This window comes from Giraffa tippelskirchi, chromosome 5, assembly GCF_054371585.1.
Source record: "Giraffa tippelskirchi isolate mGirTip1 chromosome 5, T2T-mGirTip1v1.2.pri, whole genome shotgun sequence".
NCBI classification, from domain to species: domain Eukaryota; kingdom Metazoa; phylum Chordata; class Mammalia; order Artiodactyla; family Giraffidae; genus Giraffa; species Giraffa tippelskirchi.
Window position 1 is genome coordinate 109,756,737 of NC_137279.1, and position 16,854 is coordinate 109,773,590.

At 41.4% G+C, this 16,854-nt stretch overlaps 1 protein-coding gene and 1 long non-coding RNA gene across 8 annotated transcripts in view; one reads left to right on the forward strand and one right to left on the reverse strand.

Annotated features, from left to right (window-relative positions):
• SLC16A1 (solute carrier family 16 member 1) overlaps positions 1-4,541 on the forward strand; it is a 36,043-nt gene extending 31,502 nt beyond the window's left edge. For all 7 annotated transcript variants that reach the window (XM_081493504.1, XM_081493501.1, XM_081493502.1 and 4 more), the window contains one exon: positions 2,830-4,541. In XM_081493504.1, the coding sequence (XP_081349630.1) occupies positions 2,830-3,107 (278 nt within the window). In that variant the 3' untranslated portion in view covers positions 3,108-4,541. The remainder of the gene's footprint in view (positions 1-2,829) is intronic.
• On the reverse strand, positions 816-6,755 carry LOC145507289 (uncharacterized). The gene is made up of 2 exons (XR_014054748.1): positions 2,472-6,755; positions 816-1,367 (listed from the first exon to the last, which is right to left on the reverse strand). It is a non-coding gene; the product is annotated as an uncharacterized LOC145507289 (long non-coding RNA).
• Positions 6,756-16,854: the final 10,099 nt, after the last annotated feature.

Here is a 16,854-nt window from a genome sequence, read left to right on the forward strand (position 1 = left end):
TCAAGAATGCTAACCAGTTTGCATTTTAAAATTATCATTAATACAAAATACAACAATAATTTCGACTTCTGGGTGCAACTCATGCTTTTCAGATTATACAGTATAAAGTCAGAAAGGATACATAACAGAAGACCCATTACTGACCCATCAAAACTTTTCTACCCTCTCTCCTCCCTGTACCTAAATGAAGTCGCTCAGTTGTGTCTGACTCTTGGCGACCCCATGGACTGTATAGTCTACCAGGCTTCTCCGTCCATGGGATTTTCCAGGCAAGAGTACTGGAGTGGGTTCCAGGGGATCTTCCTGACCCAGGCATCAAACCCGGGTCTCCCAGGTTGTAGGCAGACGCTTTACCGTCTGAGCCACTAGGGAAGCCCTCCCTATACCTAAGGAGACTCTAAATCCTGTCCATTTTTGCTTCCTAAATCTCTATCTAATCTGCCCATTTTCCCTCCATCAGAACTACTGCTCTTATCCATATCTTCTATCTATAGCCTTTTACCCATATTTGCTCTAGCTGTTCTTCAGTCTCAGGACACTCCAGTTGCTTCCCGCGTTCTTAGGGTGAAGATCAAATTCTCTACTGTGGCTACTGGTTCCTGCGTGGCCTGGTCCAGCTTCTTCTCCAGCCTCATTTCCTACCATTCAGTTTGCTTTCTGTGCTTCCCCTCTCACCTGGTGTTTTCCCCTACCACCCGCCTTTGCAATGGCTGTTCTCTGCCCGGATCCTTTTCCCATCTCCTTTCTCCTAGATTAACTCTTATCCTGTAAGTCTTGGTTAAGTTTACTAAGAAAAGCCTTCCTGGGACTTCCCTGGTGGTCCGGTGAAGTCTCCTTGCTCCCAATGCAGGAGGCCTGGGTTTAATACCTGGTTGGGGAACTAGATCCCACATGCTACAACTAAGAGTTCGCATGCCGCAACGAAAGATCCTGTGTGCCACAACTAAGATCTGGTGCAGTCAAATAAATTTTTTTTTAAGATAAAAGCCTTCCTGGTACTGAGTTTCACACTGGGGTAAACTTTTGTTAGCATGTTTTAAGGCTTTAACAATTGCTTTTGAATGGGAGCACAAAACATTAATGTGGAAAATACAGAAAACGGCAAGCAGTGAAATAGTAACCTGTTATCCCACCACACAGAGACCATTGATGGTAGCTAATTTGCTATTCTGGGGATCAGATAAAAGCACATATTCTTTCAAAGAAAATGTGTGCAGTGCCATAAATGACCTTTTGGAACCTCTTTGCACTGATTACATTTCAATCAATTTCTTTATTTAAAGAGAAAAAATATTTTTAATGCCTTCTTATTATAGAACTGTACCCTGCGAGGCTCCTGTATCCATGGGATTTCCCAGGCAAGAATACTGGGGTGGGTTGCCGTTTTCTCCTCCAGGGGATGTTCCTGACGCAGGGATCAAACCCATGTCTCCTGCATTGGCGGGCGGATTCTTCACCAGGGAAAGCCACAGGGAAGCCCTCTCCTTAATAGTTTTAACCAACCCCCAGCAGTTTTGTTTTTTTTTTTAACAAATCTTTTTTTTTTCCATTTAATAAATATTTACCAAGAGAAGAAAAGCCTTCCTGACCCTTCTTACTGGCTCAAACCCTATTTTCTGCCTTCAAACATTCCTGTAGCACTTGTCACAGTCTGTGTGGTTATTGGATTAACATTTCTCTTCTCTGCTGAACTATGGATGTTGTCTCCTTTGCTCACTCTTAACTCAGGGCTTAGCAGACCCAGGGCTGTATTGATATGTAGAAACTAAGTATTGCTGAGTGAGTGATGCCCTGCATTGGAAAACCATATGGAATCATATTTGAATTGGTTATTATATCCTTTATATGTGTAGAGTTTTCTAGAGTTTCTTAATATTAGTTTGATGAGTTGCTAATAAATTTTACTATAATGAGGATTAAATAAGTTTCTTTAATATCAGACCTCATAAAAACTTGAATAGAAAAGACTATGATGTGTATTTCCAAATTTGCTTGACTATGGAAACATTAGGGAGGTAGCCTGAAGAACAGGCTCAGAGTGCACGCCTCAGAGTCAGACTTGCTGGGTTTAAAGCCAACCTGTTTCACTTAAAACTTTATGACCTTCCTTAAAGTTTCTGTACTTCAGCTTTTATGTTATACAGTGGGAATGATGATAGAATCTTCTTGTTGTGAGGTTAGAATGGTGGAAAATATTGCTGTTAGTTAATGTTTTAGGAGAGGATGAGTGTCCCCAGGAATGCTCTTTGGGAAATGCTGATGTCAGAAAAAGTGCATTGGCCTGGGAGACTGGAATTAACCTCTGTGGCCTTGGGCAAGACTCCTAAACCTCTTTTGAGCAAATTTTTCCATTGTATACTGAGAAAACTGCTTCTAGGTGATCTCAAGTGTTAGTTACTCAGCCGTATCCAACTCTTTGGACTGTAGCCTGCCAGGCTTCTCTGTCCATGGGATTCTCCAGGCAAGAATACTGGAGTGGGTTGCTATTCCCTTCTCCAGGGGATCTTCCTGACCCAGGAATCAAATACAGGTTTCCCGCATTGCAGGCAGATTCTTTACTTTCTGATCCACTAGAGAGCCCCAGGTGACCTCAAGGACTTTGCAATTCAAATTTACCACAGTTTAATCATTTGCAAGTTGCTAAAGATAACAGAATGTGCGGGGACACCCCAAATCAGTGTGACACCATAGACAAAAGATCAAACAATTTCGAGCAGTTTCTTTTTAGACTAATTTGTCATTTATGAGCTCTTTGAATGGATCCTTAAACTTTATTTGGGAAAGGGTTTAATTGTTTACCCACATAACTTTTTTTTTTTACATTCTCAGGTCGTCTCAATGACATATATGGAGACTACAAATACACATATTGGGCATGTGGCATAATCCTTATTGTCGCAGGCATCTATCTTTTCATTGGCATGGGCATCAATTACCGACTTCTTGCAAAAGAACAGAAAGCTGAGAAGCAGCAGAAAAAGGAAGGTAAAGAGGAGGAGACCAATGTAGATGTTGCTGAGAAGCCAAAAGAAGTCACCGATGCAGCAGAATCTCCAGAGCATAAAGCCATAGAAGTAGACCCCAAAGAGGCAGAGAGTCCAGTTTGAACCTGTGGGACTGAAGGGTAAATGGTGCAGCTCATGACCCAAAATATTCTATTGGCCTGTTATCTACCAGTGGTGCTCAATGCAAATACTGGACATTTCTGTGGGAATCATACCAGGGGTTTATTGATGGAATTTTTGTTGCACTCCTTACCAGTAGCCTGGATTAAAAATGCCAAGGGAGTGGTTGAAAAAGAATGAGAAAAGGAAGTCAGTTTGTGTGTTTGTTTCTTTGTTTAAATCTTTGCTTTGAACAGTGTCATGAAGATTATAATACGTGCCTTAAGTTTTAGTCTTTAGGGAGCCTTAACTATTAAAACTATTCTGCTTAACTCATCCATTTTCAGTGTTCCGTTACAAATAAAAATAACTGCTTTGAGGCAAATCTAAAATTTTAAATTAATCTTGTTTCATATTGTCACTAGAAGATTTGAAAGTTGGGGGTTTTATAAAATCCTGACTAAAATATTTTCCTGGCATCAATAGTTGCCTGACATATGTGCCTGCTAGATATATATTTAGGAAATTTAAGGCATGAAACTTTGAAAACATCTTGGCTTTCTAGATGCATTGTACTCATCATCACCCCTCCAGTATCTTTTCTTGGGTTGCTTATTAGACGTCAAGTGCTTGAGAGTTGATTTCATTAAATTGCTATTTTTGTTCCCCTTTCCAAAGATACATTTTGAGTAGTCATAGATAATTGCCCCTTTTGAGATTACATACAATTTTTTTCACTGTAAAAATTAGTATTAAAATACACAACTATGTATTAGTGCCTCCTCACTAAATTAAATGTAGAAAGATATTTCATACAACAGCTGAATTCAGCTTAAATTTTTCCAAAACTTCATTAAACTGTGAGACTTGGAATCTTTTTTTGTTGCTGTTTTCCTGAAATTTTACCCCTTTGATTCCTAGTGGTTTCATTTATATCCACATCTAGCTTAGCACTGAGTGTGAGATACTCAGTCTGTGTAGTGTTTGCTAATTAAAGAGAACCATAGAAATTTGGCCCACACAAACCAATAAGGATAAGATTGGGAGAGAAGTTGCTATTTTTGCTTATCAATAAATAACTCCTTTTCTTTTTCTGATAAGGCCTTAAAGGAAATTATGTTTTGCTTAGAATTATTGGACATATTCTTATTCTTCATACAACCCTCAAGATTTTGTGACCCTTTTTCACTTTATCTGAAATGTAAAGAAATGGGTTTAGTGTACAGATGGGGGGGTACAGACCAGAATGAAAACTGTAAATTTTTAACCTGGTATCTTTTAAATTGCAGCAGGAAGATAATGATAGACATTCAATGAATTATATTCAATGCATTTTAAAATATTGCGGTTGACAGTGTGAAAGTATAGACATAAAACCTTATTTAACAGGCTGGCTTTTTAAAATAAAAATTTTCCTTTTTTTTTTTTTTTAAGAAATGTTTCTTCTTCCAAATGTTTATTTTCTTGAGGAAAATAATTGTGTGTCTTCATTTTCATTATCAAGATTCAATCTGGCCCTTGCTAATGTTAAATAACTCAGCACATGTGCATTGGGATTTGTGTATATGGCTTATTCTGATTGTTCTCCTTAACCTCTTCTTCCAGGCAAGCAGGAGAGAAATTTTTTAAAACTACTTCTCTGAAAACGTTTTGAAAGCTAAATAATTCAGCGCATGTGCATTGGGATTTGTGTATATGGCTTATTTTGATTGTTCTCCTTAACCTCTTCTTCCAGGCAAGCAGGAGAGAAATTTTTGAAAACTACTTCTCTGAAAACGTTTTGAAAGCAGAGCAGTTAATCTTAAGGACACAATGAAAATTCCCTTTCTGAGCTCAGGTATCATGGCAGATGGAGGAGGAATTTTAGGGGAGAAGCCTGCTGTGATTGTTGACAGGCTTGGTTCCAGTTTGGACTTTGCCATTTTCCACAGACCTAACCTCTGTAGGCCTCTTTCCGTTTCTATAAAAATGAGGATCACCCTGAGTAGAGTAATATAAGTAAAAAATGCGGGGTGGGGGAGTAAACCAGGAGTATAAGATTATTTTCCCCCATCCCAGTTGTTAAGCTACATCCACACATAAGACCCTGCTTAGTTTTTTTCCACTAACTGAAACTTGTTAGTGAAGTGATGAAATTTTGGTGCAGAATGATCACCATTTATTAGAAGAAAGGGTTTTGAAGTTGCTGTATTCAGAAGCAAAAGTAATCCAACTCGGACTTTTTCCCACTGAAGACACAAGCTTAAGGGATTTATTCAGGATCAGTTTTGGTAACAGAGCCAACACTAAAGCCCATAGGCCTACTCTGCCATCTAGTCCTTGCTAAAAATCCGCTAATCCTCTTGTGTTGCAGTGCTGTTTTCAACACTGGATGCATCTGAGCTTTCTGACTGGGCAGTCTGTTGTCCCTTGCTCCATGTGAGGACTGACTGGACTTCTTAACTTTTATTTCAGTTGACAGAGTTTCAATGGCTGCTCTGGGAAAATAGAGTACCTACCTAGCCTTGCTTCCCTCTGTCCCACACTCTGTTAAGTCATAAAACATATAGCTCTCTAGATTGTTGTGCCCAAAGAGGCTTGGACTGGTCAAGAGTATGCTCTGAAATAGTCTCAATTCAAAGCTGAAAAATTGTTTAAGAAACTGATAGACTGGACAGTTGCAGATGATCATGGCAGTAAGACCATATTATCACATTATAGTCATTTTTTGAGAACTGAAATAATCTTAACCTAGTCAAAATAATTTCTACAAAAAGTATTCAGAAAAGGATGATGCTAAAACAAACTACAGGAAGTTCGGGGAGGTATTTTTTCCCCTGATTTAATCACACTGATGAATAATCTTCTTATTCTTGTTTTATTATATTGAATTTCAGATTGATAAAATTCAGAATTGGTTTATATGAATGAAAACCCTCAATGTCCAGGTTTTACATCTTCCCTAGGAAATGGTTCATAGTATAATAAATTTAATTATTAGGTGTGCATCACCCCCCCACACCCTCCTCACCCCCCACCCCACCCCCTTGTCGTTGGAAAGATGAGGAAGGGTGAACAATGTATGTCCACCTTTGCAACATGGCTTGTTTTAAAAATCAGATCAGGTACTTGAAGAAAGAGGTTAATGACAGACTTCAGCTGCTATGAAAAGTGGTAGGGAAGTGTGGCCCAAGCTTGCCTGGCTTGCCCAAATGTGAGCAAATAAACCAAGTTGCTTCAGATTAGAAGCATCTAAGGAGGTTTCAAAGACATCATTCCTGAAATGTGTTTTAGCTTTAGGAGTTCAGATTCAGTCATCCTTTCCCCCACTTAGTCTGGGCTGTTGTGACAGTCATTCAGTAGACTATCTATTCTTGGCTATACAGCACTGATTTACTTTTTGCTGGCTTTTTACCGTGACTTGCTAGAAGACACTGGAATAGCTAGCAAAGAAATCACAGCCTACTGGTTGTTTAACAGTATAGATTGGCAGGGTTCAAACAAAGGCTGTGTGACCTCAAACCTAAGCATCAGGTGTTTTCTTCTGTAAAGGTGTTAATAATTAATACCATCCCCTGCTCCAGGGCTGTCATGAAGTTTAGTTGATATGTGACAGCTTGTATTAGGCAAGGGCTTAATAAGTGTAAGCACCTATTTAAAAAAAAAAAAAAATATATATATATATATATATCAAAGATATGTAGTACTTGGGAAAAAATTGAGCTCTTCTAATTCCCAAGGTGGGTAGAGCCTCACAGAGGATAGTTTGGGAGTGACTTTTAAAGGTAAGACTGTTAGCTAAATGATCAAACTCCTTTTGGACCTCTCCTCCTTTCAGTCTTACAAACGTAATGGTCCCTTTTTGGTAATGAATGGAGACTAACATCTCATGAGAGTGGTGCTCTTTAAGTGGGTAGGTTTGAATCCCAAAGCCCTTGGTCTTTGTTCACTGCTCCTTGTGGAAGAGGTACCTGATTACTAACTGATAATCCTTTCCCTTCAATATCTGTGATGATTCTAAAAGAGCAGAAATATAAGGAACACCCAGTCATGATTAAAGTCCTCTCTACCTAGTTCTTAAATGTAAATGTTCTTAATGTAAACTGAAAGATTGATGAGCTTTGAATTGTTACCTACTACATTGATAACATGATTTAAATCATAAGTTGTCATCAGTTGGTGGCTGAATAAATTGGTACAACATATTGGCAAAGTTTTGCTGCTTTTATTGACTACACAAAAGCCTCTGACTGTGTGGATCACAACAAACTGGAAAATTCTTAAAGAGATGAGAATACCAGACCACCTGACCTGCCTCCTGAGAAACTTGTATTCAGGTCAAGAAGCAACAGTTAGAACGGGACATGGAAAAATTGACTGGTTCCAAATTGAGAAAGGAGTACGTCAAGGCTGTATACTGTCACCCTTATTTAACTTATATGCAGAGTACATCATGAGAAACGCTGGGCTGGAAGAAGCACAAGCTGGAATCAAGATTGCTGGAAGAAATATCAATAACCTCAGCTATGCAGATGACACCACCCTTATGGCAGAAAGCAAAGAACTAAAGAACTTCTTGATGAAAGTGAAAGAGGAGAGTGAAAAAGCTGGCTTAAAGCTCAACGTTCAGAAAACTAAGATCATGGCATCCTGTTCCATCACTTCATGGCAAATAGATGGGGAAACAATGGAAACAGTGACAGACTTTATTTCCTTGGGCTCTAAAATCACTGCAGACAGTGACTGCAGCCATGAAATGAAAAGACGATTGCTCTTTGGAAGGAAAACTATGACAAACCTAGACAGCATTTTAAAGAAAGCTGAGCGCTGAAGAATTGATGCTTTTGACCTGTAGTGTGGGATAAGACTCTTGATAGTTCCCTGGATTGCAAGATCAAACCAGTTCATCCTAAAGGAAATCAGTCCTGAATATTCACTGGAAGGACTGATGCTGAAGCTGAAACTCCAATACTTTGGTCACCTGATGCGAAGAACTGACTCATTGGAAAAGACCCTGATGCTGGGAAAGATTGAAGGTGGGAGGAGAAGGGGACGACACAGGATGGGATGGTTGGATGGTATCACCAACTCGATGGACATGAGTTTGAGCAAACTCCGGGAGTTGGTGATGGACAAGGAAACCTCGTGTACTGCAGTCCACGGGGTTCCAAAGAGTCGGACACGACTGAGCGACTTAACCAGTACTTCCCAAGCATTGTTCTAAGTTTTGAGAATCCAGTCATGAACAAAATAATCTCTTTACTTATATCATCTGATTCATGCAATATCCTAGGGTGTGTGTTGTGTATGTGCTCAGTCACTCAGTCGTGTCCCATTTGTAACCCCATGAACTGTAGCTTGCCAAGCTCCTCTGTCCATAGGATTTCCCAGGCAAGAATGCAGGAGTGGATTGCCATTTCCTACTCCAGGGGATCTTCCCGACCCAGGGATTGAACCGCTTGTCTCTTGCATGTCCTGCACTGGCAGGCAGATTCTTTACCACTGCACCACCAGTGGGTATAAATGAAAAATACCCTTTAACTGGGTTTTACCACTCTCCCCAACCCCTGCATACAGCTCAGCTGCTGGACCTGAAGGTTGTACTGGATGGAAGTTTGGAAACACAAGAATGAGAATCCTGGGTAATCTTGAAGGATCAATAGAGACCAATCACTTGGACTCTGCACCAATGGTCCTGACCCCAATGAATTCACAATCTGACTTACAGTCATTTTCCTTGGACTTTCCTTCGGGATTCATAATGTGATTTCTCTACTTGTGAGATTTCCTTTCCTAATGTGCTTTAGTGATTCCAGAATTAAAAGTTCGCATTTCCGGAGCTTACTCTGGCCAGGTCCCAAGAGGAAGTGGCTAGCAGCCATTAAGTAGCCAGGAGGTGATTAAAAATCACCTGGTGTGCTGACAATCTACGTCCATAATTATCAAGAAAAGGTTTATAATAGCTCTTGTCATTGTGGTCTATCTTTCCCTACCTTATTTTTTTTTCCTTTGACACCAAAACAAAAGTGTGTGCCTGCTAAGTCGCTTCAGTCGTGTCCGACTCTGCAACTCATGGACTCCCCAGGCTCATCTGTCCATGGGATTCTTCAGGCAAGAACACTGACTGGAGTGGGTTGCCATTTCCTTCTCCAGGGGATCTTTCCCACCCAGAGATCAAACCCATGTCTCTTGCATCTCTTGCATTGGCAGGTGGGTTCTTTACCACTAGTACCACCTGGGTGCTTTTGTGTTATGCTATGCTTAGTCGCTCAGTCGTGTCCGACTCTTTGTAACCCCATGGACTACTGTAGCCCGCCAGGCTCATTTGTCCATGGGATTCTCCAGGCAAGAATACTAGAGGGGGTTGCCATGCCCTCTTCCAGAGGACCTTCCCAACCCACGGATCAAACCAAGGTAGATTCTTTGCCTTCAGAGCCGCTAGGGAAGCCCAAAGATACTGGAGTGGGTATCCTAAGCCTTCAGGGGATCTTCCCGACCCAGGAATGAAACCGGGGTCTGCTTTTGTGTTAGGCCTTATTTATATATACTTTTCAGCATGAGAACTTTGGAGACTTTTTGGTAACAACCTTTTAAGTTCCCAGTGCTATTTTGTTTCTCAGATGCTAAGAAGGAGCATAAACAAGGACCATCTTGCAATGCAGGGGATGCAGGGATAGGTTCAATCCCTGGATGGGGAACTAACATGTCACATGCATGGAGCAACTAAGCCAAAAAAAAAAAAAAAAACAACCCTTGGGAGTCCTTGTTCCACAGCAAAAGATCTCCCATGATGCAATGAACATCTCGCATGCCACAATTAAGACCTGATACAGTCAAATGAATAAATTAGTTAACTTTAAAAAATGAGCATAAACAGTCGTGCAGTAGACAGAGCTGTGAGCTTAAACTACCTGCGCCCCAGCCCCTCCACACCTCTCCTCATTCCCACCCCCACATTCCTCTTTGGTTGCCCAAATATTTAGACTTTACTTACTGTTTCTCCTTACAGTGCCCTCCTTTTCCTTTTCCCTGCCACAGGTTTCATTTTTAACAGCCTCCCTGTCAGTTCTCACTGCCTTCAATCCAGCCTCAACACTGCTGCTAAAATGACTTCTAAAAAGGCCAGATTTTCAGCTGCCTTTATAACCTCAAATTAAAGCAATAAAGATAATAAAACTCATTAATCACTCACTCTGCTTTAAATCCTGTAAGTTGAGGATAAAGTCCAAAGTCTTTAGCATGACCCATCAGCCTTTCTTAATTAGCTTCTGCATCAGTCCTCATCCTGTACCCTGCTCCCCAGCCCAACTGAATTACTTAGTTCTTTAACTAAGACCTTGTTTCAGACCCCTGCCTTCCTAAATGCTAATGCCTAGAAGCCTCTCCTTCCTTTCTCCTCAGCACCAACTCCTATCTGACTTCTGAAACTTGGTTCATGCCTGCTTTTACAGGGGGCCTTATCTGAGTCCCCAAATCGTTTTTGTTGTCCTACTGATCTGTTTTTTTTTTTTTTTTACTGAATGAAGGATTCTTTAAATTCTATAGTGCATTGTTGTTCAGTTGCAAAGGCATATATCTGACTATTAGTGATCCCACAGACTGCTGCATTCCCCGCTTCCCTGTCCTTCACTGTCTCCCAGAGTTTGCTCAAATTCATTGTGTCGATAATGCCATCCATCCAGCCATCTCATCCTCAGTCAACCCCTTCTCCTTCTGCCCTCAATCTTTCCCAGCATCAGGGTCTTTTCCAATGAGTCAGCTCTTTGCATCAGGTGGCCAAAGTATTGGAGTTTCAGCTTCAACATCAGTCCTTCCAATGAACACCCAGGACTTGATCTCCTTTAGGATGAACTGGTTGGATCTCCTTGCAGTCCAAGGGACTCTCAAGAGTCTTCTCCAACACCACAGTTCAAAAGCATCAATTCTTTGGTGCTCAGCTTTCTTTATAGTCTAACTCTCATATCCATACATGACTACTGGAAAAACCATAGCCTTGACTAGACGGGCCTTTGTTGGCAAAGTAATGTCTCTGCTTTTTAATACGCTGTCTAGGTTGGTCACAGCTTTTCTTCAAAGAAGCAAGCATCTTTTAATTTCATGGCTACAGTCAGCATTCACAGTGATTCTGGAGCCCAGGAAAATAAAATTGTCACTGTTTCTACTTTTTCCCCATCTATTTGCCATGAAGTAATGGGACTGGATGTCATGATCTTAGTTTTTTGAATGTTGAGTTTTAACTCAGCTTTTTCACTCTCCTCTTTCACCCTCATGAAGAGGCTCTTTAGTTCCTCTTTGCTTTCTGCCATTATAGTGGTGTCATCTGCATATCTGAGGTTGTTGCTGTTTCTCCCAGCAGTCTTAATTCCAGCTTGTGATTCATCCAGCCCAGCATTCTTGATTCCAGCTTGTGATTCATCCAGCCCAGCATTTTGCATGATGTACTTTGCATAGAAGTTAAATAAGTAGGGTGACAATATACAGCCTTGGCAAACTCCTTTCTCAATTTTGAACCATTCTGTTTCATGTCTGGTTCTGACTGTTGCTTCTTGACCTGCATAGGGGTTTCTCAGGAGGCAGGTAAGGTGGTCTGGTATTTCCATCCCTTTAAGAATTTTCCACAGTTTGTTGTGACCCACACAGTCGAAGGCTTTAGCATAGTCAATGAAGCAGAAGTAGACATTTTTCTGGAATTCCTTGCTTTGTCTATGATTCAACGGATGTTGGCAATTTGATCTCTGGTTCCTCTGCCTTTTCTAAATCCTGCTAGTACATCTATAGGTTCTTGGCTCACATGCTGTTGAAGCCTAGCTTGAAGGATTTTGACTATTACCTTGTGAGCATGTGAAATGAGCACAATTGTACAGTAGTTGGAACATTCTTTGACACTGCCCCTCTTTGGGACTGGAATGAAAACTGACCTTTTCCAGTCCTGTGGCCACCGCTGAGTTTTCCAAATTTGCTGAATTATTGAGTGCAGCATTTTAATAGCATCATCTTTTAGGATTTGAAATAGCTGATCTGGAATTCCATCACCTCCACTAGCTTTGTTTGTAGTAATGCTTCCTAAGGCCCACTTGACTTCACTCTCCAGGATGTCTGGCTCTAGGTCTGTGACCACACCATCATGGTTATCCAAGTCATTATGACCTTTTTTGTATAGTTCTGTGTATTCTTGCCACCTTTCTTAATTTCTTCTACTTCTGTTAGGTCCTTGCTGTTTATCTCCTTTATTGTGCCCAACCTTGTATGAAATATTCCCTTGATGTCCCCCATTTTCTTGAAGAGATCTCTAGTCTTTCCCATTCTATTGTTTTCCTCTATTTCTTTGCATTGTTCACACAAGGATGCTTTCTTATCTCTCATTGCTATTCTCTGGAACTCTGCATTAATTTGGGTATATTTTCCCCTTTCTCCTTTGCCTTTTGCGTGTCTTCTTAACTATCCTTAAGGCCTCCTCACACAACCACTTTGCCTTGCATTTATTTTTCTTTGGGATAGTTTTGGTCACTGCCTCCTATACAATGCTATGAACCTTCATCCATAGTTCTTCAGGCACTCTGTCTACCAGATCTAGCCCCTTGAATCGATTCATCACCTCCAGTGTATAATCGTAAGGGATTTGATTTAGGCCAAACCTGAATGGCCTAGTGGTTTTCCCTACTTTCTTCAATTTAAGCCTGATTTTTGCAAAGGAAGCTCACAATCTGAGCCACAGTCAGCACCAGGTCTTGTTTTTCCTGACTGTATAGAGCTTCTCCATTTTTGGCTGCAAAGAATATAATCAATCTGATTTCTTTATTGACCATCTGGTGATGTCCATGTGTAGAGTTGTCTCTTGTGTTCTTGGAAGAGGATGTTTGCTAAGACCAGCGTGTTCTCTTGACAAAACTCTTAGCCTTTGCCCTGCTTCATTTTGTACTCCAAGGCAAAACTCTCCCGTTACTCCAGGTATCTCTTGCATTCCTACTTTTGCATTCCAATTCCCTATTTTGAAAAAGATGTCTCTTTTGGGTGTTAGTTCTAGAAGGTCTAGAAGTCTGTCTTCATAGAACTGGACAGCTTCAGCTCTTTGGCATTAGTGGTTGGGGCATAGACTTGGATTACTGTGATTTTGAATGGTTTGCCTTGGAAATTGTTGACTATGAGGGTTACTCCATTTCTTCTAAGGGATCCTTGCCCACAGTAGTAGATATAATGCTCATCTAAATTAAATTTGCCCATTCCCATCCATGTTAGTTGACTGATTCCTAAAATGTTGATGTTCACTCTTGCCATCTTCTGCTTGACCACCTCCAATTTACCTTGACTCAGGGACCTAACATTTCAGGTTTCTATGCAATATTGTTCTTTATAGCATCAGACTTGACTTTACTGCCAGACTCATCCACAACTGAGCTTTGTCTCCGCTTTGGCACAGCTCTCTTTCTCGAGCTGTTTCCCTGCTCTTGCCCAGTAGCATACTGAACTGGGGGCGGGGGGACTCAACTTCCAGTGTCATATCTTTTTGCCTTTTCATACTGTTCATGGGGTTCTTGAGGCAAGAATACTGGAGTGACTTGTCATTCCCATTTCCAGTGGGCCACATTTTGTCATAGCTTCATTGAATTACACAGGCCCCTTTGCCACGACAAGTCATCCATGTGATCATTTTGGTTAGCCTTCTGTGATTGTAGTTTTTGTTCTGGAGGCTGTGGGATTGTAGTTCTTGCTTCTTCTGTCTGCCCTCTGATGGATGAGGACAAGAGGCTTGTGCAAGGTTCCTGATGGGAGGGACTTGCTATGGGGAAATCTGGGTCGGCAGAGCCATGCTCAGTAAATCTTTAATCCAATTGTCTGCTGAAGGGTGGGGCTGAGCTCCCTCCCTGTTGCTTGTCCTGAGGCAACCCAGTCCTGGAGTCTACAGGCTCTGTGGTAGGGCTATTGGCTACCTCCAAGGGGACTTATGCCAACATGTGCCTTCCAGGACAGATGCTACCAGTACCCCTGTCCCTGCGGCAGGCTACTCTTGACCCATGCCTCTGCAGAAGACCCTCAAACATTCACAGGCAGGTCTGGCTTAGTCTACTGTGGGATCACTGCTCCTTTCCCCTGGGTCCCAGTTTCCACAAGGTTGTGTTTGCATCCTCCAAGAGTCTCTGTTTTCCCCAGTCCTGTGGAAGTTCTGTAATCATATCCCACAGGCCTTCAAAGTCAGATTCCTGAGGGATTCCCAGTCCCTTTGCTGGATCCCCAAGTGGGGAAGCCTGACGTGAGGCTAACTAAGAACTGTCACAACAGTGGGAGACTCTTTGGTATTACTGTTCTCCAGTTTGTGGGTTGCCAATCTGGCAGGTCAAGGATTGGATTTTATCATGTCTGCACCCCTCCTACTGTCTCTTCTTCTTTGTCTTTGGAAGTGGGTTCCAGCATCCTCCTTTTGATGGTTCTTCAACAGCTAGTTGCGATTTTGATGCTCTCTCAGGAGGAGATGAGCGCATTACAATCTTCAAAAGTTTCACACATATGATTTCATATAATCCCTTCTTAACAACACATTTTTTCCTCCTACTGCTATATTGCCCCTCTCCCCACTGGTAGCCACTAGGTTGTTCTCTATGTCTGTGAGTCTGCTTTTTTGTTTTATTCACACGTTTATTGTAATTTTAAGATTCCACATACATGTGATAACATATAGTATGTCTTTGTCTGACTTATTTCACTTAGTATAACACCCACCAAGTCCATCCATGTTGCTTCAGATGGGAAAATTTCATTCTTTTTTGTGACTGAATGGTATTCCACTGTGGGCTTCCCAGGTGGCTCAGTGGTATAGAATCTGCCTGCCAATGCAGGACATGCAGGTTCAATCCCTGGGTCTGTGATACCCTGGAGGAAGAAATGGCAACCCACTCCAGTATTCTTGCTTGGATAGTCCCATGGACAGAGGAGCCTGTCAGGCTATAGACTGTGGGGTTGCAAAGAGCCAGACAGGACTTAGTGACTGACAGCAGGACCACCCATGAGTATTCCATTCTGTGTGTGTGTGTGTGTGTGTGTGTGTGTGTGTGTGTGTATATGTATACATACCCACTTCTTTATCCATTCATCTGTTGATAGACACTTAGGTTGCTTCCATATCCTTTTTTTTTTCTAGCTTTTTGGCCACTCCATATGGTATGTAGGATCTTAGTTCCCGATCAGGGATCAAAACCTTACCCCCTGCAGTGGAAACTCAAAGTCTCAGCCACTAGACTGCCTGGGAAGTCACCATATCTTTACAGTTGCAAATAACGCTATTATTATATACACTGGGATGCATGTATCTTTTCAAATTAGTACCTTTTTTTTTCAGACATATAGCCAGGAGTGGAATTGCTGGGTCATATGGTAATTCTATTTTTGTTTTTCTGAGGAACCTCCATACTGCTTTCCACAGTGGCTGCCCCAATTTGTTTTTGAGTGTCTTTCTGTCTACAGTGCAGTTAGAGCATGAATCTTAGTGTCAAATCTCAGGTCTCTGGGTACAAAGTGCAGACAGACCACTGATTATCTCTCGGTCCTCAAGCAAGTTACTTAACCTCTAGGCTTCAGTTCCTGTATCTATAAAATGGGGCTATAAATAGAACTTACCTTATAGGGCTGCTATGAAAATTAAATACAACAACAACTATAAAATATTTAGCATACTTCCTGACACAGAATAAATACGCAATACCTGTTTTCACTACCTCTGTCACAAATAGTGACCACTGAAGTATAATTTTCAAAGTGGTAAAATCAAGCCTCTCATAGAGAAATCATAAAATTAACACGTTTATATAACATTAATTAAGGAAAGAATCAGTAAGATCTTACAACTTTTAAATGAGAATTGGACTTATAGAGACTTATCTCTCCTGAGAGTCCCTTGTACTGCAAGGAGATCAACCCTGAAAATTCACTAGAAGGACTGATGCTGAAACTCCAATACTTTAGCCACCTGATGCAAAGAGCCAACTCCCTAATGCTGGGAAAGATTGAAGGCAAAAGGAGGGGAGGGCGACTGAGGATGAGATGGTTAGATAGCATCACCAACTCAATGGACATGAATTTGAGCAAACTCTTGGAGACAGTGGAGGGAAGTGGCGTGCTGCAGTCCATGGGGTCGCAAAGATATAGACATGACTCAGTGACTGAACAACAACAACAAATTCTCTACTAGACAAAACTCATTTGCATTACCTTGAACAGAAACAGTTTGTATCGCACATCAGACAGGAAGCATGTGCACCATCATCAGCCCTCTACAAGTTAATTTCCATCACTGCAGAGTTATAAAATGGCCCAGCAAAAGACAATCAAATGTGCAGTTAGTTCCCTAGAGGATCAGACAGCCTGGAATCCTAGACAACTCAGAGCATTCCACTGAAAGAACATTCAGTGAGCCTTTGCCCATTTCAAAGTCTGTTATAGTTTTCCTAGCACTGCAGTGCATGGCACACATCAGTTTGCTTTTCTAAACCTGTACCAGACTGTGAGTTCCTTGAGATAGAGGGAATAACATGCAAAGTTGTTGAGCCCTTTTGATTTGAGCTGGGTAGAAAAAGAGAAAGCAACATTTCTCCTGGAGAAAAGCATCCAGAGAGACCTGTGTTGGCACCATGGTAGGAACCACTGGCAAGCATGTGTGAGACAGACCATGCACAAGGCCCTAGGTTAGACTAGGAACATAGGAAAATGGAGGCGGGCCAGTCTCTGTCTGATGAGGGCAATAACAGAAAACCAATGTTTACAATAGAGTGTGATGAGGACC